General features: G+C 30.1%; 12 protein-coding genes across 12 annotated transcripts; 3 read left to right on the top strand and 9 right to left on the bottom strand.

Moving 5' to 3' along the window:
* Nucleotides 1-46: 46 nt before the first annotated feature.
* Nucleotides 47-1593, bottom strand: BX663DRAFT_430421 (kinase-like domain-containing protein; the record flags this gene model as incomplete). The annotated part of the gene is made up of 5 exons (XM_051522799.1): nt 47-397; nt 479-552; nt 657-1063; nt 1128-1359; nt 1491-1593. The coding sequence occupies 5 exons, from the start codon at nt 1591-1593 to the stop codon at nt 47-49; spliced, it is 1167 nt and encodes a 388-aa protein (XP_051385173.1).
* An 808-nt stretch (nt 1594-2401) lies between these two features.
* On the bottom strand, nt 2402-3887 carry BX663DRAFT_502056 (uncharacterized protein). The gene is made up of 5 exons (XM_051526548.1): nt 3562-3887; nt 3289-3493; nt 3081-3196; nt 2833-3013; nt 2402-2735 (listed from the first exon to the last, which is right to left on the bottom strand). The coding sequence occupies exons 1-5, from the start codon at nt 3816-3818 to the stop codon at nt 2478-2480; spliced, it is 1017 nt and encodes a 338-aa protein (XP_051385172.1). The 5' UTR covers nt 3819-3887; the 3' UTR covers nt 2402-2477.
* On the bottom strand, nt 3877-5346 carry BX663DRAFT_502055 (uncharacterized protein). The gene is made up of 4 exons (XM_051526547.1): nt 4622-5346; nt 4303-4541; nt 4149-4242; nt 3877-4065 (listed from the first exon to the last, which is right to left on the bottom strand). The coding sequence occupies exons 1-4, from the start codon at nt 5303-5305 to the stop codon at nt 3982-3984; spliced, it is 1101 nt and encodes a 366-aa protein (XP_051385171.1). The 5' UTR covers nt 5306-5346; the 3' UTR covers nt 3877-3981.
* Nucleotides 5347-5495: 149 nt separating this feature from the next.
* BX663DRAFT_550013 (YIL118Wp-like protein) lies at nt 5496-6394 on the bottom strand (the record flags this gene model as incomplete). Its single annotated transcript, XM_051531189.1, has 5 exons — nt 5496-5554; nt 5608-5719; nt 5781-6040; nt 6120-6210; nt 6272-6394. 5 exons carry the CDS (start codon nt 6392-6394, stop codon nt 5496-5498), a joined length of 645 nt encoding a protein of 214 aa, XP_051385170.1.
* A 958-nt stretch (nt 6395-7352) lies between these two features.
* On the top strand, nt 7353-9605 carry BX663DRAFT_502050 (uncharacterized protein). The gene is made up of 10 exons (XM_051526546.1): nt 7353-7538; nt 7621-7690; nt 7751-7771; nt 7871-7963; nt 8048-8190; nt 8268-8425; nt 8482-8601; nt 8665-8749; nt 8826-8901; nt 8955-9605. The coding sequence occupies exons 1-10, from the start codon at nt 7438-7440 to the stop codon at nt 9273-9275; spliced, it is 1188 nt and encodes a 395-aa protein (XP_051385169.1). The 5' UTR covers nt 7353-7437; the 3' UTR covers nt 9276-9605.
* Nucleotides 9606-9730: 125 nt separating this feature from the next.
* Nucleotides 9731-11700, top strand: BX663DRAFT_430763 (uncharacterized protein; the record flags this gene model as incomplete). The annotated part of the gene is made up of 7 exons (XM_051522823.1): nt 9731-9778; nt 10036-10156; nt 10435-10557; nt 10626-10918; nt 10982-11106; nt 11184-11283; nt 11497-11700. The coding sequence occupies 7 exons, from the start codon at nt 9731-9733 to the stop codon at nt 11698-11700; spliced, it is 1014 nt and encodes a 337-aa protein (XP_051385168.1).
* Nucleotides 11547-12771, top strand: BX663DRAFT_313364 (uncharacterized protein). Its single transcript, XM_051522070.1, has 4 exons — nt 11547-11634; nt 11717-12007; nt 12098-12487; nt 12578-12771. The coding sequence occupies exons 2-4, from the start codon at nt 11882-11884 to the stop codon at nt 12590-12592; spliced, it is 531 nt and encodes a 176-aa protein (XP_051385167.1). The 5' UTR covers nt 11547-11634; nt 11717-11881; the 3' UTR covers nt 12593-12771.
* On the bottom strand, nt 12568-14945 carry BX663DRAFT_585411 (PA26 p53-induced protein-domain-containing protein; the record flags this gene model as incomplete). Its single annotated transcript, XM_051532236.1, has 4 exons — nt 12568-12940; nt 13029-14347; nt 14430-14833; nt 14897-14945. The coding sequence occupies 4 exons, from the start codon at nt 14943-14945 to the stop codon at nt 12625-12627; spliced, it is 2088 nt and encodes a 695-aa protein (XP_051385166.1). The 3' UTR covers nt 12568-12624.
* A 1058-nt stretch (nt 14946-16003) lies between these two features.
* Nucleotides 16004-16749, bottom strand: BX663DRAFT_501981 (uncharacterized protein). Its single transcript, XM_051526545.1, has one exon. It carries the CDS (start codon nt 16483-16485, stop codon nt 16147-16149), a length of 339 nt encoding a protein of 112 aa, XP_051385165.1. The 5' UTR covers nt 16486-16749; the 3' UTR covers nt 16004-16146.
* A 2066-nt stretch (nt 16750-18815) lies between these two features.
* Nucleotides 18816-20163, bottom strand: BX663DRAFT_501980 (uncharacterized protein). The gene is made up of 3 exons (XM_051526544.1): nt 19934-20163; nt 19212-19856; nt 18816-19154 (listed from the first exon to the last, which is right to left on the bottom strand). Exons 2-3 carry the CDS (start codon nt 19664-19666, stop codon nt 18854-18856), a joined length of 756 nt encoding a protein of 251 aa, XP_051385164.1. The 5' UTR covers nt 19667-19856; nt 19934-20163; the 3' UTR covers nt 18816-18853.
* Nucleotides 20164-21885: 1722 nt separating this feature from the next.
* On the bottom strand, nt 21886-22537 carry BX663DRAFT_501978 (uncharacterized protein). The gene has a single exon (XM_051526543.1). It carries the CDS (start codon nt 22174-22176, stop codon nt 21901-21903), a length of 276 nt encoding a protein of 91 aa, XP_051385163.1. The 5' UTR covers nt 22177-22537; the 3' UTR covers nt 21886-21900.
* A 1089-nt stretch (nt 22538-23626) lies between these two features.
* BX663DRAFT_430124 (actin family) lies at nt 23627-25329 on the bottom strand (the record flags this gene model as incomplete). The annotated part of the gene is made up of 6 exons (XM_051522783.1): nt 23627-23722; nt 23787-24152; nt 24234-24491; nt 24562-24765; nt 24879-25185; nt 25289-25329. The coding sequence occupies 6 exons, from the start codon at nt 25327-25329 to the stop codon at nt 23627-23629; spliced, it is 1272 nt and encodes a 423-aa protein (XP_051385162.1).
* Between the last annotated feature and the right edge of the window lie 137 nt (nt 25330-25466).

Below are 25466 nucleotides of genomic sequence, written 5' to 3'. Positions count from 1 at the left end.
AATAATAATATTTTTTTTTATTGCTTCTTTAAACATAAAATAATAGTTAAATTTTCCCATTTTCACGCTTTTGTTGTGCTAATTCTACAAGTGGCACAAGTTCAGTTAAAGAAGAAGCTTTCAATAAAAAGGGGTGTTTTAGCAATTCAGCAGCCGAAGGTCTCCTTTCAGCATCAAACTGGAGACATTGACATAAAAAATCACGAAGGTCAGCAGAGTATTGATAAGGTTTCTTTAATGAAGGAGGCATTCGATGTGTTTTAAGTAAATGCAATGCTCTATCTGGACTATCAAGATAAGGAGGTGTACCTTCCACCATTTCTATCGTGGTAATACCCAAGGACCAAATATCTATATTAGGGCCATACTTTTTTCTTAAAACAATTTCAGGCGCCATCTATATAAATGTATATGCATATATATATATATATATATGAGTTATATAGTAATAATTATGAAATATCACAGGTGTCCTTACCCAACAAGATGTACCAGCAAGTGTTGTTCGTTTCATATTTTCGTTATCAATCCTTGCACAATAGCCAAAGTCAGCTTTTGAGGAAGGAAAAAAAAAAAAAAAAAGAGTTTAAAGAAACGAATGAGGCCTTAACATACATACACACATGTATATATATATCATCTAATTTAAAACTTACAAAGCTTAATTTCACCTCTTTTACTAATTAATATATTGTCGCTTTTGATATCTCGATGAATAATACCCTTTGAATGAAGATAGTCAAGACCCTGGAGTACCTCTAAGCATACAGCGGCAATCATAGTCTCGGACATATTTTTAAGCAGTACAATATTTGTCAAACTACCACCTTCCATATACTCCATCACAATCCAGACATCATTTTTCCAAATGTAAGATTCTAAATGACGAACCATATTCTTATGACAAACCTTTTCTTTACCCATCTTGATTTCTTCTACAATCAAGTCCTTTCTTATCTGACGTCTTAAATGTATTTGCTTGATTGCAACTGGTTGTATCTTGTGAAGACCTTCTTTACAATTATAATTCCTTCTATATGCTTTATATACTGAGCCTGAAGCACTAATATGTATATAAATATAAATATTTATTCTCTTTCTTTCTTTCTTGTGATCTTTACTATTACCCTTCACCTATTTCTATCATGTCTCTATAGATTAAATATGGATTTTCTTCTATACAGAGCTTTTTTAATTCAACAATAGCTTCTTGAGTTGTCATGGTTTTTCGTTTCATATTTTCATCATTTTCTTGTTCATTTGGCATATCTTGTTGTTGAGCATCTTTTTCTAGTTCGACATAGAGTCGCTTTATAAAGGTAGACAAGAGCATATCCAATCGTCGACAACCAAATCCAGCTATATAAATATATGAAAGCATGAATGAATGAATGAATGATTGAAATCAAGCAAGTAGCTCTTTCCTCTCTCTCTCTCTCTCTCTCTTACCCCTTTTCATTATTTATTTATTTATTTGGGATTAAACTTACATGTTTCCCAGTTAGGTCCTTCTCCAATTGTCATATCACCTGCTTCAGCATCAAATCGTATATGTAATTTATGAACGGCATCAAAAGGCCAAGATATAATCATTTTCTTTGAATAAAAGATCCCTTCTATAAGAAGCATATATTAAATAAATACATAATAATATCCATCTATTTCTTGGGGGGTTTTTTTTTCTTACTTATAATCTTGTTGATTAGTTTTGTATTCTTTTTATAATTTTGTCTGTTGTTATATGAAACACTCGGATAGTTTGATTGTTCTTCTATCTCTGCAAGATAAGAAATGATCGGCTCCTTTTTCTTTAATGTTTGTTCAATATGATATGGAGTTGAATCCAATTGATGTGTTAGAGTCATTTTTATTATCAATAAGAAAAAAAATAAAAAGGCAAAAAAAAAAAAAAAAGACAAAAAATTAAAATTAAAAAGAATATATTTAAATAATGGCATACTTCTTATTTTTCTCGGCTCAAATTAATATAGGAGAACATATGTTATATATATATTTATTTAAGAAAAAATACGCTTGTATTAAGGTAATAAAGGTATATATGCGTGTATTATCATTAGTTGCTGTAGTAGATTAAATGCACAAGTCCTTGGATCGAAGAAAATGGCTTTAATTTGATCTATTGTATTTTTAGTCTTTTTTTTTTTTCAAGTAAAGGATTGACTTTAAAATGTCTACAATTATAGTTTTGCGCATATCAACTAAAAGAAAGGCTGTTCCTTTAGTGTTCTTTCTTTTAAATTGGTCTCAATTGCCTTTAAATCATCTTTTGGATATACATTTATACGTACAATGATTGAACGGAAATTATAAAAGTAGCTTTGCTCACAAATCAAATATTTGTAGATGGAATATTCACATTTTATTTATTTTAATTCCCGACGAAAATAAATAAATAAAAAAAAAAGGAGAGCAAAAATTAACATATTTATTACGTAATCAATCTGAACGGCTGATAATTATTCTAGCTTTGATTGCGCTGTCTTCTTAAACGCTTGATAAGCTAATTCACATTTCTCTACTAATTTCTCGCCAGTAACACGATCATAATCCATAATGGGATACTTTGTTACATAGGCATTACCCCATCTACTTGTTGACGAACAATATCGCATCATATAATTTAATTTAGATAAAGGTTCAAGTGCTGTATAAACGTCCGCTATAGCGCCATTATAGGGTGTAATTGTTTGTGAATTGACTCCAAATAAACGAAACTATTTTTTATCATATCATTCATTAAACATGACTTCCTCCTCCCCACACACACACACATATACACTTTTTTTTTCATACTTAAGTAGAGAATCTTACCAGATAATGAAGTATAATTCTTGCCTTTGTAATCCACATAGGTAATTCACCAATATGACTCGCAACTACACCAGGAGATGTTGTAAAGGATGCGATATGATTATTTTCTCTTTTAAATCGTTCACTAGAAACAATAGATACGAGATCACATGCCCATTTTGAAGATTCATATGGCTCCTTACTTCAAATATAGCAAGAAGTAAGTAAGTAAGTTAGTAACCCTTCTCCTTTAAATAATCAACATTTACCTTTCTATACCTTGCCAGTCATGAATATCAAAACAGTTGCTATATGCTGTGATCGAGCTCGTCCAAATAACACGCCCGTCACCTGAATTCGATAATAATTTTTCTAATTCACGCATCTATTTTTTTTTAGTTAAAAAAAAAGCTGTCAGTAATTATGTTTCCTAGTATAATCATATGTATATGCATTCCTCCCTTTTTTTTTTTTTACCATAACATAATGGCCAAATACGTTACAAGCAAAGACTTTGCCCATACCGTCTTTATTCATTTCACCTGTATTTTGAATAGTTGCATCAGAACGTTCCAAAAGTCCCACAGGATCTGTCAATAGTAAATAAAAGGTACGTTTCCAATTAATGCCAAGTGCACTTAAAATGCCTGCATTACAAAACAAATAATTGACATGAGGATATCTAGTATATACATGTATATAATTAGTTTTTTTTTTCTCCTCAAAAAAAAAAGGAACAACCATCTTTACTTGTTGATAATATTTATACAAAAGTCCAAGACACTTTGAATACTGCCAATGTCAACTAATTCAATATCAATGTGTCCAAAAGGAAATTGGTCTAAAAGTAACTGTCTTGCCTTTTCTGCTCTTGAAGCATTTCGACATGCCATAATCAAAGTTAACGACTCCCCTTCTGTTTCTAATAATCGTTGACAGATACCAAAACCAACACCACTATTGGCGCCTGTAACAATAGCGATTTTATTATATTTTTGAGATTCCATAATTTAAAAAAAAAAAAAATAAAAGGAAAATAGCCATTAATAAAATTCAGGCGACATGAAAAAAATAAATAAGCCAAATCCAGCCAATTAGATTATTTATTTAGACATAATTCATTGACAGGTATTAAAATTACATAAAATAAAATAGAAGAGAGGGTTTTGTTTAAAATCCTTCAACGCGTTCTTGAATCTTGAGCAAATCAGAAAAGATACCATAAGCAGTGGGAGGTCCACCAGCACCAGCACCCTATACATTATTTATTTATTTATTTTTTCTTTGTAAATAAAGTGACTCTATATAAAAAAAAAATAGGATATTCTATTTCTTACCTGAACAATAACACCATTAGGGAAGTACTTGGTAGTAAACTTAATAATATTATCACTTCCTTGAAGACCAGCAAAAGGATGATCAGCAGGGTACCTAATAATAACAGGATAAATAAATCTAATTCTCAACTGTTTTTTTATAAAAATGACTTACTTCATTAACTTAACACCACTGTTATTACCCTTAGGATCAACAACACCAACATAACGAAGCACTTTACCTTCCTTCTTTGCTTCTTCATTCAATTTAGCAAAGTGATCATCAAATTCGGGTAATTTAGCCATGAACTCTTCAGCTGTAGCTACTTGTCGGAGTGATTCAGGCACAATATTTTCAACATTTAAAGTAGATAAATCAAGTTCTACACCAGCCAAACGACCACAAATGGTAACCTTTCATACATAAAAGTTAGATTTATGATTCCTCTCTCTCTCTCTCTCTCTCCCTTTATGTACACACACATTTACTTTACCTTACGAGCAACATCCATACCATTCAAATCATCTCTAGGATCAGGTTCAGTATAACCAAGATCTTTAGCTACCTTCACAATTTCAGAGAAGGACTTGTTTGAATCATTCTTGGGATTAATAGAAGAATAATTGTTGAAGAGATAAGAAAGAGTACCAGAAAAGATACCTTCGATCAATTGAATTTCATCACCTGTCTTTACAAAATCAACAAGAGTAGAAAGGACAGGAAGACCTGCACCTACAGTAGATTCATGATAGGTCATAGGAGTACGACCATTACCACTGTAGTTAGCAGATAACATGTGAATCTCCTTGAAGAGAGCAAGAGGACCTGAGAAGGCCTTCTTGTTGGGTGTGACAATCGAGAGACCCTTACGAAGCCAGCTAGGATACATATTAGCAATTGCTTGAGAGGCAGTACAGTCAACAATAACAGCATGATCAGGAGAACCTTCCAGGTACTTGACAAGAGCCTCCAAGTCGGGCTTGATGCCATTCTTTTCAAGATCATCTTGCCAATGAGTAAGATGAAGAGGTGTATATTCTTTATCAGAGAGATGCATCAAGTCAATATTAGCAATAGCTACCACCTTTAAACGTTTGGCACTTGAGCGTGTTGCATGAAGTTGTGCAATCAATTCGGATCCAACGAATCCACATCCAATAATACCAATGTTAACCATTTTTTCTTGTAAAGATATTAAAAAAAAAATTGAAGACAGAGATATCGCGTCTTTGTTAAAATAAAAAAAAAAATAAAAAAATAAAAAAATAAAAGTCACTCTCTTATTGGTTTCAAATTATTCAACTATGAATCATAATATGTTTGCAATAGAATGATTTGATGATAATATCTATTATTCATCTACTTTATTACATAATCATACATTGTTTATTCTTTTTCTTTAATAAAGGATCATTAGGTAAATGAACTAAAAAACACGATATAAGTATACATGAAATGACATGATATGATATACAGTACCTGTCAAAGCTATTTTGGCTGCTTGTTCAAAACACTCTTGTACACCACGATTATGCTTAGCAGAACATTCAAAATAACGAATAGCATTCATTTCTTTTGCAACTGCTAGACCCTATTTTATGATTGTAATTAAAAAAAAATGCCACAATGATGATATACGATTTATAGATTACCTCCTTGTATAATATTATTTTATTAGTATTACTAGTACTAGTACTAGTACTACTACTACTACTACTACTACTACTACTTCTTAAATCACACTTTAAAGCAGCAAGAATCATTTTTGCTTGAGGACATTCTTTTTGTAATTCATGTATCCATCGATTGACTATATTGTCTAATGAAGTACGATTATTAATAGAGTAACAGACAAGTATAGCATGCGTATTATCATAAGAAAAGACTCTTAATCTATCTAATTCTTCTTGACCTAATAATATAAATTATTTTTTTTTCTTTCAAGGTTAATGAATTACACTATTCGTATCTTTTTTTTTTTTGTTTTCAACCTGCTGTATCCCAAAGAGATAATTCTATTGATAGCTTATCATTGATAGCAATGTCATGAATATAGTTTTCGTAGATTGTTGGTTCATACATCTAATCCCAAATAAATAAATAAATACATGATATCCAACCTGTAAGTCCTATTTTATTTTACTTGTGGAAAATGGCCTCTTGTAAATACATTCAATAAACAAGTCTTTCCACATCCACCATCTCCAACAACTAATATTTTCCTTTTAATAATTGACTTGGTTGTAATATTTATACAAGATAACATTTACAGAAAAGAATAATAAAAAAAAAGGTATTTTTGTATATTGATTGCTTTACTTTTATATATGCGCGCACTTCAGAAAGAGGGTTCACATGTACCGTAGAACAATGAGCAGAACTGAACAGAGGGAAACTGTAGTTGCTTTCAATGTATAAAATAGCCTCTGTTGAAAAAAAAATAAAATAAAAAAAAAGTAGCTTTGTTTTATACATTCACTTTATAGCTTTTTGTCTTGTTGGAAATAATAGTAATGACACCATTTTTGTTTATTGTATTTATAATAAGCTATATATGCTTATGAATTGATCTCATTAAAGGATATGCAATATAATCTGATCTAAACTATAAAATATCGCTTTCTTTTCCCTAAATGAATATCGACACATTTTTTTTTTCATTTAATGAGTCTTCTAGAATTGTCTTGAAGTTACTAGAGGCATTTTATTTTCCTTCCTTAAGCTAAACTCAATACTTTCTCTCAACGATAATCCTTCATTATTTTATATCTTTTCTCTATACTAAAATATTGGATTTTAATGAAAGTTTTTTTTTTGGAATTTGATAAATAAAATAGTGTTTTATATATCTTTATTAAAAAAAAGAAAAAGAAGTACAAGTACAGATTGTTAAATAGGAATAACACTTGTCATTATGGTCGTGATTTTTAATTGGGTACACCTTGCATATTTTTTATCTCGATAAATTCATTAAAAAAAAAAAAAAACTTGATCTTCTTCACTAATTATCAAATAGACGTCACATTTCCTTTTTTTTTTTTTGGTGGTCAGCTTTTTAGGCAATTACAACTTTTTTTTTTTTTTTTTTTTCCTCTTAAAAAGAAACTTTAGATAGATTTCTTGAATTACAAAAAAAAAAAAAAAAAAAAAAAAAAAAAAAGACAAGATTTACAAGAAGACAAAGGAAAAAAATAAATAAAAATTTCATATACTTGGTTTATTTTCTTTGTTTTTTTTCTACCCTCTTCGTTCTTTTTTTTTTTTTAAGAAAAATTATTTGCATTTTTTTTTTGTTAATTTTTATTCAACATGTCAATGTCTAATGCCGAGATTAATCAAAACAATGCACACATGGAGGAAATGAATAGTAATCCTGCCAATACCATTTATGTTGGTAATCTTGACCAGAGGTAAAGTAAAAAAAAAAGAAATTGAATAGATGAATGTCTTTGTTATTTCTAGGAACTTATATAAAAAAATATATTCATATAGAGTTACTGATACAATGTTACACGAGATTTTTGAGACTATCGGTCCCGTCGTCAATGTCAAGATTGTAAATGTACAGTTACGCTTTTTTTTTTAAAAAAAAAACATGATTAATCATTTTAATTAAATTTAGGTTAGAAGACATAATTCATATGTAAAGTAATTACAAAAAAATAAAAAAAAAGAGTTATATATAAATATATAAATATATACACATATGTATACATATATTTATATACTCATGATCTTCTAGGCAGGTGTCAATTATGCTTTCGTAGAATATACTGACCCAAGATATGCTGAACAAGCTATTCAAGATATGAATGGTAGAAAGATTTTTAACTTTGTAAATTCATCTTTTTTTTTAAACCAAAAAAAAAAAAAAATGAATTTGGTAACGGTTTTAACTTTTAATTATTATTATTATTAGGAAATTAAAGTGAATTGGGCTCAGCAGTCCAATACAAACAAAGAAGATACTAGCAATCATTTTCATGTTTTTATTGGTGACCTTGCACCTGAAATTACAGATGAAGCACTTGTACAAGCCTTTTCAGTTTTTGGATCCATGTCGTAAGTAATTTTATTTAAATAGACAAAAAGGAAAAAAGAAAAATAATTCAATACATGATGTATATATATATATATAGTGAGGCACATGTTATGTGGGATGCTCATACTGGAAAATCAAGAGGTTTTGGATTTGTTGCATTTAGAGATAAATCTGACGCTGAACAAGCTATTGCTACTATGAATGGTGAATGGTTAGGATCTAGAGCGATTCGTTGTAATTGGGCAACTCAAAAAGGTAAATAAATGAGTTATAAGAGGTTAGCAGCCATTATTTACCGTATATAAATATAGGCCAAACAGCTACACCTGCCCCTCAGCCTGGTCAACAATTGCCTTTTGAAATCGTTATTCAACAAACACCTTCCTATGTTACTAGTATTTATGTTGGCAATTTACCTCCTAATGTTAATCGTAAGAAAGAAAGAAAGAAAGAAAGATTAAAAACGAATATTTATTTTATTTTATTTGGTATAGAAACTGAATTAATTCAGCCTTTCCAAAGATTTGGATATATTCAAGAAGTTAAACTTCAAGCTGAACGTGGATTTGCTTTTATAAAGTAAGTAATTATTTAAGAGGGTTTATTTTATTTTATTTCATCAAGATATTAACCCACATTATTTATTTATATAAAGAATGGATACTCATGAAAATGCTGCTAATGCTATTGTTCACTTACAGAACATGCTTATTAATGGTAATCCTGCCAAGGTAGGTATTAAGACTTGTAGTGATAGAAATGACTTGCTAATGTACATAATTAGCTTTCTTGGGGTAAAGATCGACCTCCACAGGGCTGGCAAAATTATGGTGGATATCAACAACCTCAACAAAATTGGAATAATTCAGCACAATATCGAGGACGTAACCATCATCTTCCTCCACAACAAAATCTCTTTCGTGTCGCTCCTCCCCCACAAATGACGAATGGTTATGGTTTCCATCCTAATCCTGCTGCTAGTCTTGACCCTCATAGTGGTTCTGCTATTTCTGCTGCTCAATGGAATCAACAAGCTGCTATTGCTGCTGCTCAACATCAAAAACAATTATATGAACAATATAGTGCTAATCCAAACAACATTTAAAATATACAAAATAAAAATATATAAATACAGTATAAAAAAACATATATAAATATATACGTATACATGTTTATATATCATTCTTGTTTCATGTATGTAGATTTTTTCCGTTCAAGCCTAAGAATCTCTCTTTCTTTCTCTCCCTTCCTTTGTGAATAAAAGCGCGATAATTCTTTTGTACTTGCTTATTAAATCATCCTTATTTCCTTTATGACTTTTTTTTTCCCTCAAAACTTACATTTATGATAAAAGGAAACAAGTCCCTTTGTTTATCAATTATTGGCTACTACTTTATTCTCTTGGAAATAATTCTACTGATAAAGTATAATAAAGTTGTGTCTGAATCCTAAATTAGCAATTGAAGAGATGCATTATTATTTTATTTTATTTTACTTTATTTTTTTTTTTTTTTTTTTATTACAACAATTCACTTTATTTAATTAATCAACTTCATGAACATGAACTCTCTTCAGCAAGTGGATGAAATTGTGAAAGAATATTTATTAGTAAGTTGGGCGATGGTGGTGGTTGATGGTTGATGATGTTTCTTTTTTAATGATCCCAGTTGATATTCTAAAAAAAAATAAGCTGCTTTTTCTCCCTTTTATAATACAATACAGTTTCGAGGATTTACAGCAACATTTCGAGTTTTAGAAGCAGAAATAAAAACAGATAAAGATAAAGGTTTTCAAGTAATAATTAATATATATTTATTGTTTAAAACATTCAAGATGGAAAACCATGTCTTACATCCTCACAATAGGTAGATAAAATCATCGATGAATTATTAGGAGCTATAGCTAATGGAGATATTCATACTTTAATCGATTATTTTCAATACCTTGATTTACGATTCTTTTCTCGTTTGGATAATCGATTTCAAAGTACTATAAAAAAGTTTGAACTTTGTTTATTGAGACACTATTTAATACATGGTAAAACATTCTTTACAAACACACACACACACAAAAAGGGGGTCTTATCACTCACTCAATTATATCATAGCTATACAAAATAAAAAAAAAGATAGAGTGATTGAGTTTTTTGATGTCTATGGACCTGAATTACATTGCAAACCTGAATGGACTCAATGGTTTGGTAATAGTTTGATAGATTTGGTTATTTTTTTTTTTAAATACTCATATTCTATATACATATATAGCATTACCTTATATTAGGAATCCTTCTAATGATCCAACATTTGAAATATTCTTTACAAAGCAATGGGTTGATAACTATACCATCTCTCTACATAACTTTTTAGCAACAACCTTTCAAAATATGCGTAACTAGAATAATAATAACAATATACACTCTTGACAATTCTATTTGACTTTAACTCTTTCTATATAGCCTTGCCAACCTTATTAACATTCAATATTGACCGTATTCAACGTAAAACACAACAAACGGAAATTGAAGCTTTGAAAAATACAATAGAAAATCAAAAGGCACTACTAGAAGCACGTGAAAATGACATTGCCAAGTTAAAACATGAAGTAGTAGAGACAAGGAAAGAAATGACAGACGGCATCTCATTAATGCGTAACAGGAAAAGAACGATACAAGATAATCAGAAGAATCCAATAGTAAACAATCCTAAAATGATATCTTCTCCTAACAATGATGCTATTACTTCCATGGAAGTTAATTCTCAATCAATGGATACAAATAGTCAAAATATGGATCAAAAGGACACATTGTCAGAGGATGAAGAACCATTTCTGATTATAAGTCATGAAGAATTTGCCGAACATGCATCAGCTATTACTTGTGCCAAATTCTCTACTCAAGGGGATTTGATTGCAAGTTGTGATATGGATAATATTGTTCGGTAAATATTTGTTCAAAAAAGAAGAAAAAAAAAAGTGGGCGTAAATAGACAACTCATCGAAATTTTATTGTATCTAGAATTTGGAACTATAAAGATTCATCATTGAATCCCTTGAGAATAAAGAATAATTCATCCAATCTATTATCTTTAGAATGGGATGCAAAATCAGATAGATTCGTAAGTTAACAACTGATTCGAAAGATTTATTTATACAAGTAATAATAATCTTGAGTGGGGAGCAGTTATATCTAGGTACAGATACAGGGTTAATTCGTGTATACAATATGGAATCCAAATGTGTAGTTCAAGAATTTGTTATGGATGAAAGTTATCCATGGTAAATAAATAAGATAATATTTGAGTAGAGCATATTAACTTTTTTTTTTGGAGTATAGGATTAATCAGCTATCATCAAGTCCAGTAGAACCTATCTTTATATGTGCGAGTTCGAGTAATAAAATGCATTCAGACAAGAATAATGCTAAAGGTGCCCTTGTTGTTTGGAGTATGAAAACGAGTTCAGCTTGTGTAATGATAGAAATAAAAAAAAAGAAAAAGAAAAAGAAATTAGACACAGTAAATGAAACTGATTAACATTAAATATAAATAGTCTACTTTTGAATTTAAAAATGATCAAGACGAATTGGGCAGTAATATTATTAACACAATTAAATTAAATCATAATGGACAAATGCTTGTAACCAGTGATTCAGTTGGATTTATGCGTATATTCGGTAAGTCATACGCTAATAGTAGAGTTTAATAGTAGACTTATATGGATATCATCATGATAGACATAAGAAGTATGAAATCAATTATTGAATGGAAAGGACAGCCCTCTTGCACAGCACAATTTAGTTTTGATGAAAATTCAATTTATTCAGTTAATAATACTGGAGAGGTAATAAAACATACAAATATATGCACATGTGGAAGATTTTCAAAGAGACTCAAATAGAAGATTTTTTTCTTTTCCTTTCAATTCATATAGTTATGTCAATGGTCTATTCATAAACCTGGAACATGCATATTTAGTAAATCACTTGAAGGATTTCCACCACCACCACCACCACCACCATCACTACTACTCCCTACTAATTCTTCCTATAATGCTGTTCAGTCTTTTCTATTATCCACCTCACCTCGTCCTCAAATGGTTGCCTTTAGTTCAGATACAAATTATATCTTTTCTTCTTCTTCTAATCATCATCAACAGACCTTTGGTTCCATATATCGTACATCTAGTCAAAAAGAGGAAACATCTTCTATTCTTCAATTTGGACATGAATCAATGGATCAACAATATATTACATCTGTAGATTGGACTACACATACTTCAAATGTGACTTGTTTATTAGGCAATATAGATGGAAATATCAAAGTAACTACATTAATTAAAGTATAGTTCATTTATGTATTATACCATTTTCAAAATGTTGTTATATCCATTATTTTTTTTTCCTTGCTGAAGGCATTATTAGAATAGTGGAGTAGTAATTTATTTTATATATAATACAATTAATTTTCAGATATTAAGTATAAACTATAACAAAGAACAGCTTGCTTTCGAGCAGATGCAATCAAAAGATTAACATGACATTTCTCTTCGGGTCGAAGAGAGATTCCAATATTACACCAATCATCCATTTGTATTTTATAAGGAGACATACAAAGATCATCAATGTATTGTGTAGTACGATCATTCAAGTAAGTATGAATATCATCATAAGTATAATCCTCTTTAATGACCCCCAGTATTTTCTGTGTATAATACCAAATAGCATTTCTAAGTGGAGATGTGTCCACCACTTCTTCTGCTACAGGATGAAATATACTATAGATTATTTGAATATCATCAACATCCATAGTTAGTCAGTTAGTTAGTTATCCTTATCTACATGTGTCAAGGGGAATTGAATTACCTCCAATCCGTAATACTGATGGCTTCATTAAATTCAGCTACCAAGTCATCCCCTATACCAGGTAAATAATGATTGACCAAATCACATCCATGATCTTCAAAGCAATATTCACCAAGCAGTAATTCATTATATTCTGTATGATACTTTTCAAATCTTTCCAAGTGAATCTCTTGACTTGATTGTAAATCAATAAATCTTGATAAATTTTCAAAAATTAAATTCTCTCTATTATTATAATGTTCCTCTGTTGTAGATAAAGGAGGAGGATGACGACTGTTATCTATCATTACTTTAGAAGTCCTCTCTTCTCTTTCCTCATTCTTTTTTATTTTTAATTTCTGAATTAATTCCTCAGTTGACTTTTCTATCATCACACCAGAGACACCTAAACCTATGCCATGATCTGTATGAAACCGATCATCTTCTACGACGTTTTCCATCGATTGATTAAAATAAACAGTAGGTAAATCTAATTCGCTTTCGATAGGTTGTTGTTGTTGTTTTCCAGACATGATAAGAAATCCACCTGTCATGTCAATCTCAGGCGTAATACCACATCCCAAGATAAAACTAGATAATCCTAAAAAGGTGGCAATAATGACAGTAGCCTGTACAAGTTCTCCTCGAGTCCAAGTGATGTCTGCTCCAAATGGTGTCCCGCCACCATTCATGATCATGAGTTGTTGAATATCATCTGAATTCACTCTCCATGGTTGTCGGGATAATTTCAGAACAAGACGTGAGATAGTTCGTAATTTGTTAGGTACATAATCAAGTCCTAGTAACCAATTCGGGTCACCTCCATTATAGAGAAAATCCATCTTCATAGTAGAGACAAGATATTGGCACTGTTGTTCGGAGGCGACCATGATACCTAAATAGGATTTCCATGTCCGTTTTAAGGGACCAATAGGTTGTTTGATAATTTTCGTAAATGTGATGTGATAAATTTCAAAAAAGGTAGGAAAGAAAGTTAAGATTCGAAAAGAATTCGCTAAGCGACCCTCATCAATGAATGTCTTGATCATCATTTGTCTTACATATTCGTCTGAACATCTTCCACCTGTATAATCGCTTATGATAGACGGTATACTATTGAATGATTGTTGTGAGGTATTATGATGTAAATAAGTGGACCAAGGTGAAAGAGATAAATTAGTAGAACGTGGATAAAGTACAGCTTGTTGTTGATTGGAGGAAGATGAATTTGATTCGAGTGAGAATATATCATGAAGTGAAATAAAGTGAGAAGGTGAATTGTATGTTGGTTCAGGTATAGGGACATTATTATTATTATTATTATTAGCAGTAGATGATTTCTAATAGAATAACATGTATCATAAATAAGACATATTGACTTGATATTTTGAGCAAAAAAAAAAAAAAGGTCTATTTACTTACTTTTAAACTAGATAAGAAATCCTTACATGATTGTCTAACATCAGAATAAGGACAAGTCACTGACAATCTTAAGATGGTTAATAAATAATAAAATAATTGTTCATTATAATAGTCTGAATTATTTTCATCTTCATCTCCTATTACTACATCTTCTTCTACCTCTTCTTGTTGTAATACGTTTGTTGTCATTGTTGTTATACTAGTATCAATTAAATTAGGTGAAGAAGAAGGTGAAGTATGACTGTTATTATTACTATTACTACTACTACGAATATAAGACTTTACAACTTGAATAATCTTTTCAAGAGCTAATATTCTTTCTTCAAAAATCTCTGTTTGTAATCCTTTAAATAATGCAATACGTTGTCTACAAGATTGTAGTTGATTTGCTCTACTATCTCGAACTAAATAAATACATGTATAGACATCAAAAAAAACATTTTTATTTATTTATTTATTTATTTTACTTGTTTCTGCTATTTGCTGATCATCAAGTTGATTCCATAATTGACTCATTTCAAAATAAATAAATAAATAAATATAGTACAAGGTGAGTGCATAAATAAGTAAAAAAAAAAAGTAGGAAAAAGAAGAAGAAGAAAAAAGTACATAATAATAAAGTTTCTCACCTTATTTTGTGACTATATAAAAAAAACATTTTTGCGTGCAAATATACACAAATTGATTGGATAAATCATAATTAATAATAAAGGGCTACTACTGAATCAGTGTAACATGATGTATAAGTTGGGTACTCATGGGGCTCATCATAATAACTTTATTATACAACAAAGGTTGATACAGTCATACCTGTGAAAATTGTCGGGTTTTTAAAAAAAATGTCGATTACTAAAAAAGCAATTGTCGATTATAAAAAAGGTAATTGTCGAAAACTGAAGTATAATCGGCGGGTAACTTAGAAATTCATTGTCGGCAACAGGATTTTAACCTAAAACGAGACGCTTGCAAAATTTTTTAGAGACCATTGGAAATATTATGATTGTAGTCGTATTTACAACTAAGTTAATAGAAATAAGCTATCATTTATTTTAATAATAAAGAGTTTATTTAAACAAAACTAGTGTATTGTACTTCACAGCATAATATTCATTCTACATTCAGTTTTAATACTAGTCATTGTTAGAGTATTCGAGCATTAAAAATAATTATATACATTGTATTATGTAATAATAATAAGAATTCAATAGGTTTATGACTGTTATATTCAATTACATAATTATTTATAAGGGTCGTACATATTATATATACACAGCTATAATATTGAATATTTTTATATAATAACATCTTGGAGGATGATAACAATGACAGTAGCATATAAATAATTGGTATTATTGTTATAGCTGGAGTATTCACTGTGAATTAATATTAACACGTTACTTACCCCAGAAATAATAATTGGATATATTCTTAGTAACAGTGACAGCTCAGAGAGAATGAAGATAAAAATACATTTTTATTGTATGCAGAATTATTCGGTGACAAAAGTTGTGCTTAAAGGCTTTGTTATAGCAGTATTCACTAATCTAAATCATACTTCTATTAACATCACTTAGCTGGCAAAACATATAAATAGCCCTTATCATTTTTCCATATTATTTTCTTCTTGTACAGTTTTTGTATTATTTTTCATTCAATAAACTATACCGAGTCTTCACAGACTTGTCTTTTCTGTTTTCTCTTTCCTTGTCTTTTGTACTCAAAACATACATTTTGATTCAGACAGTTTTTTACATTTTTTTGTGGCCCTGTTTTCTTCGATTTTGGAAATAACTTGCTCTGAGGTGGGGGCCTCTTCAAATCCTAAATCTTTCCAATATTTCAGCAAGTGTAAAGACCTCCTCAAAGAAACTACTTCCTCCATCGAAATCGCCTGAGTTGCTGTCAAATAAAGAAACTTTGACGCAATAAATACATATCCGTCGAAATCAAGGTGCAATTCTAAAGGCAATGGTGTGTGAAAATGTTTATTCACAAAGTATACGGACTTGAAGCACCATTTATTTAAGCTCTGCTTTCGTTGGTAGTCACGAAGCATGCGAGTACATGATATGGTTTTAGCAGCTTCAACGGGCGAAAAAAGGATAAAGTGTTCGTTACGGGCCAAGGAAGCAGGAACACCAACACCAAGAAAAGGAACAAGTTTTGAATTGTCATTATCGTTATTGTTATGATCGTAGTTGTCCTTACAACTAAGTTAATAGAAATAAACTATCATTTATTTAAATAATAAAGAGGTTATTTAAACAAAACTAGTCTATTGTACTTCACAGCATAATATTCAGTTTTAATAATACTTATTGTTAGAGTATTCGAACACTAAATAAAGAATTATATACATTGTATTACGTAATAATAGTAACAATTCAATAGGTTTATGACTGTTATCTTGAATAACATAATTATTTATAAAAGTCATACATATTATATATCATCTATAATATTCAATATTGTTATGTAATAACATATTAGAGGATGATAATAATAATAGTAGCTTATAAATAAGTGGTTTTGTTATAGCAGTATTCACTTATCCAAATAATACTTCTATTAGTATCACTTACCTTGCAAAAAACATATAAATAACACTTGTCATTTTTCCATATTATTTTTTTTCTGGGTACAATTTTTGTATTATTTTTCTATACCAAACTTTCACAGACTTGTCTTTTCTGTATTCTCTTTCCTCATCTTTTGTACTCAAAACAAATTGTTTAAAAAATTATTTTATGAGAGTATGTAGAGCTTCAGAAGTATCGTATAAGGAAAGCTGCGATAAATATACTATCTTCCAAACGTCGAATGTCATATAAGATCCGCTTTGGACTCAATATTTGTTGTTTCATGTGCGATAAAAGTGAACTTAACAAAAGAAATGAAACTGACTTGATCCAATTAACTTCAACCTCAAAAAAATTGGGGTGTACGTAAGAATACCCAAAAATTGTGTGTATCTAGGAACCCAAAAATTCACTACATCCGTATTCAACTTTTAAATCAAATACGACCTTTTGTTAATTTGAGCATCGTTTTTTTCGAGGACGTAAGCTCTGCATTTCTAACCCAGAGAAAACAAAAATGTTTATTATTAGAATTGGCAAAGGGTTCCCTTTGGACTGCAAGCTCTAGAAGATTACTGTGTTACTAGGAATTGATAATAGTTGCAGCAGTTTTCTACACCTTTAACGACATTAAGGGTTAGGGTTTCCTTTAGCTTGTACCTACTGTACCATCAACACTGCATATTTTAAAAGACCCGAAAATGGGTAGTGTTGCTTGCTTCCATAGTAAATTCTCCTAATGAATTAACTGTCCTTTCGAGCATGTTGAATAGTGTTCTTAAATACATTTGGTCTCTAAGAAGTAAATGGATTTGATTTTATACACATTGTTACGCTGACTGCGATTCATTTTTATTTTGTCTTGCTCAATAGGATCAACATAAATATACAACTTTTTAATCCCACTATATACAGATACATAGTTCATATTGCAGAAAAGGAAGGAAAAAAAAACGACATGTACTTTATTATTGTTATTTATATAAACATTCATTATTTCTGTATAAAGTAATGTATATATTCACTATTTTTTTTTTTTTTTGCTTTTGCTTTAACTCTCACTGTCGATGTTATGTTGTCATTTCCTTTGATTCTTCTTGTTAAATTTTGAAATCATTTTTGTGTCGTCATTGAGATTGTTTTGATAGCAAAAAGTTAAAGAAAGAGAAAAAGCAAAAGACAAGTCTGTGAAAACTTCGTGTAGTTTTTATTGAAAATAATAATACAAAAATTGTACAAGGAAAAATTATGTGAAAACGTAAAGGGTTATTTATATGTTTTTTGCAAGGTAAGTGATATTAATAGAACTATGATTTGGATAAGCAAATATTGCTATAATAAAGCATTAGTCATAAATATTTTCTCCGAATAATTCTGCCTACAATAAAATCTATTTTTATTCTTTTCTGCCTGAGCTGTCGCAGTTACTAAAAATATTAAATTATTGTTTCTGGGGTAAGCGACGCGTCAATATTAATTCACAGTGAATATGTCAGCTATAGCAATACCAATTATTTATATGCTACTATTATTATTATCCTATAAGATATTATTACATAACAATATTTATCTTTATAGCTATCTATATATAATATGTATGACTTATAAATAATTATGTAATTGAATATAACAGTCATAATCCTATTGAATTATTATTATTACATAATATAATGTATATAATTATTTTTAATGCTCGAATACTCAAACAATGACTATTATCAAAACTGAGAGTAGAATGAATATTATGCTGTGAAGCGCGATATATTAGTTTTATTTGAATAACCTCTTTATTATATAATAAATGATGGTTTATTTCTATTAACTTAATTATAAAGGCTACTACAATCACAACATGGACGAAGCCCTAGCAGCCTCAACATGGCATGTGTCAACAACCTTAGATACCTTGCATACAATCCTACCGTCAACTTTACAGCCTACTGTATGTGGCTTATTGTCGTTGTTTATACGCTTTACTGCAGCCATGGTATCAGTTGACGTTTCTCCCCAGTTGACATAGAGTTCAAAGCTATCTCCAACCAAAAGTTCCAAAACTTCACCCCACAGCTTCATTAAAAAGTCGAGTTCGCTAATTTTATTGGTTGGATTTGTAAAAATGTTTGTGCGTTCTCTGTACGCGTTAATGCTAGAAAAATAAAACACAAGTCAGAAGCTGCTCATATTAAGAAGAAACTACACTTACATATGGCTAAGGACTTTAAAAATCCACTTATCAGCAGAATGTGCACCTCTTATACTTTCAATAGTAATGTAGTAAGCTTCTTCTTCTTGTCCGCTCTTGATTTCCTTTATTATCTTTTCTACTTTCTTTTTTGTGGCATCAGATAGGTTTGGAAGGTATTTCATTTTTTTTGATCCAAGGTGCTTGATAAGATAGTCCCATTGATCGTTTGTAAATAACTTTTTTTGGCTACACTCTTTCTGGTTACTAAGATCAAGGATACCGTTAAGACAGAAGCCGCAAATCAATTGCTCTTCAGCTGACAACAATTCATAAACTTCATATAGCTGTTTGCCATAAGGCTTTAATATTGATGAAATGTAGCGGTCGTTAAAAAAAATAAGGTTATCGTCTTCAACAACATTCTGTGAATAATAAAAATTGTCAGTACATATGTATTTGTAAATAAATATCATGATCTACTTGATTGGCGAGCGACTGCGGACTTTTTGATGCCGTAGCGCTTCTGGAACTTGAGGCTCTATTCTTTGTGTATATTTCTTGCAAATTATTTTTATAATCAGCTTGTTGATTTAGCTTGTTATAGTACTGCTTTTTATCTTGGTATAAGATCCAAAATTCATCAACCTCAATTGCATTCATCAACTACTCGAAATATAGGAAAAATATGTATATTAGATAATCGTGTTATAGTATTCAAGTTAAAATGAAGCTAATATTACAGGAAAATCACAGTTAATTTGTTCATGAATCCATTTAGTTACCGCTGGATTTATAGTAGCTGGATCGAATAAGGCATTTTGTAAATCTTTTTCAAACTTATTCGCGACTTGTTCCCTTGACATCCCTCCACAGAAGTTGTTGTAGTAATAGCTGTAATCAAACTCAAGATTTGCATGGATAAGATATCCTATTGAATTTGACAAAGAGACTACACTGTTTAACATTGTGAAGTATGGAAGAAAGTCGTGTTTTACAATATATATATTTTTTTTTGAGAGATTTTAAAAAAATTATTCTCAGTCACGTTATGCTGCGTACATATCTATTTTTCTCATGCTGTTGAGTAGGGATCTTTATCTCTATTATGCTCAATAACTAAATCAAAATATGAATCGTCTAGAAACCAATATCTAGAGGTAAAAGAACTGTTAATATATTAATAGGGAAGTAAAGCTATTTGTATTTATATACGCCACTACAATTTTTTTTCAGTTTGATGTATAGTGCTTCTACTCTCAATTTACCGAACGTTTGAAAGTCCGATCACTGATTTGAAAACGATTGACCAATAGTGTGAGGTTAAATTGACCTAAATATTTGAAGTTAATTTGACCATCTCTTCGAAAAAAAAATTAACATTTCTTACAAATAAATTGACCAATATTTTGGTCAAATTGATTATAAAGGTTCTTTATTTAAGCATTTAGGAAAACAACTGACAGAATGCTGGATGAAATTCATGTTTAAGGACGTCCGAATAAAAGGTTAAAAAAAAAGTGGTCAATTTATTTGTAAGAAGTGGTTCAAATATTTGAGTCAATTTAACCTCACACTATTAGCCAATCGTTTTCAAAACAGTGATCGGACTTTCAAACGTTCGGTAAATTGAGAGTGGAAACACTGTAGCTAAATAGTTTTCCTAGATTTGGTGACATAAAAGACTACATTCATGGTCCGCCTTAACAGCAACACGTCATCAACTAGAAACAAAAAAAAATCCCCATAAAATATTATAATACTCTCTATTTTTTTGACCTCTATTGGTAGCATATAAGTTTCTGTTTTTTTTCTTCAAGAGAAGGAATCCAACATTGTGCAGTGTACAACTCCTTTGTTAATAGCATGTAAGCATCCGTTTCTACGTCCTTTTTCTTATTTTATTTTATTTTTCGCATACTTGGGGCAATTAGGGAATAGTCCAGTGCTCAACTCCTACTTTGGTATCATGTAAGTGTTTATTTCTGGGTCCTTGTTGAAACCAACGATGAAGGTTATTTTGAGTACAAAAGACAAGGAAAGAGAAAACAGAAAAGACAAGTCTGTGAAGACTCGGTATAGTTTATTGAATGAAAAATAATACAAAAACTGTACAAGAAGAAAATAATATGGAAAAATGATAAGGGCTATTTATATGTTTTGCCAGCTAAGTGATGTTAATAGAAGTATGATTTAGATTAGTGAATACTGCTATAACAAAGCCTTTAAGCACAACTTTTGTCACCGAATAATTCTGAATACAATAAAAATGTATTTTTATCTTCATTCTCTCTGAGCTGTCACTGTTACTAAGAATATATCCAATTATTATTTCTGGGGTAAGTAACGTGTTAATATTAATTCACAGTGAATACTCCAGCTATAACAATAATACCAATTATTTATATGCTACTGTCATTGTTATCCTCCTCCAAGATGTTATTATATAAAAATATTCAATATTATAGATGTGTATATATAATATGTATGACTTTTATAAATAATTATGTAATTAAATATAACAGTCATAAACTTATTGAATTCTTACTATTATTACATAATACAATGTATATAATTCTTTGGTTAGTGTTCGAATACTCTAACAATGACTATTATTAAAACTGAATATTATGCTGTGAAGTACAATACACTAGTTTTGTTTAAATAAACTCTTTATTATTTAAATAAATGATGGCTTATTTCTATTAACTTAGTTGTAAATACGACTACAATCATAACAACGACAGTTAGAAAGCATATGCAAGTAACGTTGAATGTTAGGGTTGTCCGTTTCCCTGCTCAATTCTAGAGCTAAAATGTTGAGAGGACAGAAAATACCCGAAGAGAGATACTGCAACCGTTTAAGAGAACGGTCATGTTTAGTTTGGGCCGGTTTCATACTACGAGCTGCCACAGGAATCGTATCAGGCGGTTGATAATCTGTATTCTTCATTCCAGGATATCGTTCAATGATATCTACGGACATCGTCAGAAAGGGTTGGCGTAGTAAAAAGTGGTTGAGCAAAGTGCATAACTTGAGTTAAAAATGGAGAAGGCTGCCAGATATAATCCGGGCGTATTTCCAGAGAATGAAGGTGAGATACAATAGCCTCTTCATCCATATTTGTTGGTTGCTGTTGGTGTTGATCAGAAGGCTATGCTGAAGATTGAGCGTTGTTAATTAGTAGTTGTTCAAGTCTAGCAATCTGTGCCTGCTGTTGTGCTAGAATGTGTTCTAGTGTTGGGTTTGTTGGAGTTTCGGAACTCATTTTTATAATGGTACTGACGATCGAAAAAGAAGATCAAATTTATTGTATATTACAAAAAGATTATTTTTATTATTTTCGCTGACCAATTAAATAAAGAAGATTAAGTAATAATATGACTTATTTTGTATTCGAGTGTCTCATTCAATTTGCACTTGAATAATGAATCAATAATAAAATATTATTAAAAAAACAAGATATTTCATAACACAAGAAGAAGAAGACGAGACAAGTTTATATTTTATATTAAGGCAAAAAAAAAAAAATGTTAAAAATCACTTGAAAATTGTTAGAGCCTTTTTTGTATCACTGCCACCGTACATGAGAACATTAGAAAAAATATCTTTTTTTTTTTTTTTTTTTTTTTTTTTTTTTTTTTTTGCAGTCATAATAACATGCTTCTAAACTGCTATTGTACTGCAGATTTATATGGTTATACTGAAACACAACTTGTACTCTTTTTTTTTTTTGGTATATATTCTATCTATATAGTGTATTATCTATCATTCTTTAATAGGGTTAGTAATATTTTTAATACATACAACCCACTGGTCAGTTTATAGATATTTTTTCTCTTTGCTCTTGTTTTTTTAATGATAACCACAAAAGATGGAAATAGTTACTCAGGGTGTTATTTACACATGAAAAGAATTTATACTATTTTCATCTTTAGCAGTTTCCTTCAATGAAGCCTTTATTTATTTTAACATCTCCTTTATATATCATCGTTTTGCAGTACAATAATATGATATTGCATATACTTGTATATTTTTTTTTTATTTATTTATTTTCTAGTCAAATTGACTGACTGATGAATGCTCAGCCATTAAACTATATTATCACTTTTCGCTCCTCAATGGGGTTGTATTCATCCATGTTATACAACTATACCAAAACTTGATTAAATGAGTCATTTTGCAGGTCTTTCTTTCCAACTATATATATGTGTGTGTGTAAGTTTCTAATGAATTTCTTTTTTCTTTTTTGTAAAAAAAAGTGGAACTCCCAGCTAAAACTACATGTATTATTATTATTCTGAAATTTATATGAATTGTAGACTATGTTTATGATTCGCTATGCATATAATGAATTATTTATTTGCTTATTTATTTTAATTTTTTTTTCTTTTGGTGTTCTTCTTCAAGGAAAAAAAAAATAACCCATATTTTATTACAAAAGAGAGCTAAAGACTCTATTGTGACGACATATACTAGGACCATATTCATCGTATTCTGCCTTTGTGTGACAAGAATTATAAAATTCGCTCTATAAAAAAATAAATAAGTAACAAAATCTTGGAAAAAAAAACAAACCATAATGAATACTTTACAGTAGAAGCTAATAAACTTCCACCAAACCAAACAGCATGACGTTGTTTTTTGTGTGAGATAACGTTCACTTCCATGGGAGTTGCTTTCATCTCAGAACGACTCGTCAATTCACTTTCTTGAATACGCTTATCAACTGTACGTTTGATATCACGTTGAAGTCTTTTATCAAAGCCCTTAAACATAGTAGATCCACCAGATAACACGATATTTTTATATAATCCTCTACGTACATCAATAGGACTTGTTTGAATAACAGTATCCACAATTTCTGGTAAAGGTGTTAAAAAGTCAGAGCTAGCAATCTCTGGATTAAAGAAAATTTCTGGTGCAAGGAAACGTTCAAAACCAATATCCACCGTATATTTCTATTTCAAACACACAAGTTAATACATATGTATATGTATGTACATACATACATACATGTATGCATGTATACTATACCATACCTTGCCGGTGACAGAATGAATTCCTTCATATTTCTTGAAATACTTGGCAGGCTCTTGGTCATATTTTTTAAATTCTTTAACAATGTCAGGACAGACATAACTGTAATCTTCTTTGATCGCTTGAGCAATACGGAATGAGTCTTCTGGAGGAATACTTGTTTCTCCACGCTCACGAAGTAAATTTTGAACAAATGAAGTAATATCACTACCGGCAATAGGCACACTCTTGATGGAACTAGCAATAACATATCCTTCAGCCTAATAATAATAACAGTAACGAAGTCATATAGATATATGTATACACATTATCTGCTTGTAATTCACTTACCACTGGGATAACATGAGTAACACCATCACCTGAATCAACAACAGTACCTGTCAATGTCTGTTCACTTACTTTACTTGAAGTCCAAGATGCAGCCAAGGCTAAGACAGCTTGAACAGCAATATAAAGACCTTGTACATTAAATGATTCAAACATAATTTCTGCTGTCATTTCACGATTCTCAGGTGCATTCATAGGTGGTTCGGTCTATTTAAAAAAATAAATAAATAAATAAATAAATACCATTGACATAATCTAATTAAATGCATTGTATAATATATTTATATATTTATAGATTTTTTTTTAATATGTGTATATACCATAAGAAAATAATGGTCCTCAGGTTCACAACGTAAATATTTAAAGATGGATTGTTCCCAAAATCGTTCCATATGATCCCAATTATTGATTTGACCGTGACGAATAGGATAATTTAAAGCCATCGTTTTAGCTTGAGCTAAAGCTTCATCGCCAATATAAAAATCAAGGTCTTCAATGCCTCGTTTAGAAGCTAAATTGTTGCTAAAAAAGGAAGGTTTAGAAGGTAAACCAGGTCTTCCAGTACTCGAAGGTGATTCGCGTGTAGCAATTGCAGTTTGGAAAACAAATGAGGGCTCATTATTGCCACTAAAACCGAGTTTAGTGTACCTAATCCCAACATTATATTAAAAAAAAAAGGTTAATTATAACGCGTTACTCATAGGTGTCATCTTTAACTTATAAACTTTACCCTGTACCATTATCCATAACTACAACAGGGAGATTAGTCATTTTCTCTTTCTTTCTATTTCTTGTATCTATAAACGTTGAAAATAAAATAAAAAATAAAATAAAGATAAAAATAAGTATAAAATAAATATATGAATAAATGCTTCAATAAATAAATGGGTGCTTATTACGCTTATGCC

This window comes from Cokeromyces recurvatus (assembly GCF_025118155.1).
Source record: "Cokeromyces recurvatus strain NRRL 2243 chromosome Unknown BX663scaffold_6, whole genome shotgun sequence".
Taxonomy (NCBI): domain Eukaryota; kingdom Fungi; phylum Mucoromycota; class Mucoromycetes; order Mucorales; family Mucoraceae; genus Cokeromyces; species Cokeromyces recurvatus.
Note: the sequence above shows the minus strand (reverse complement) of the source record. Positions and strands in the feature narration are given on the sequence as shown.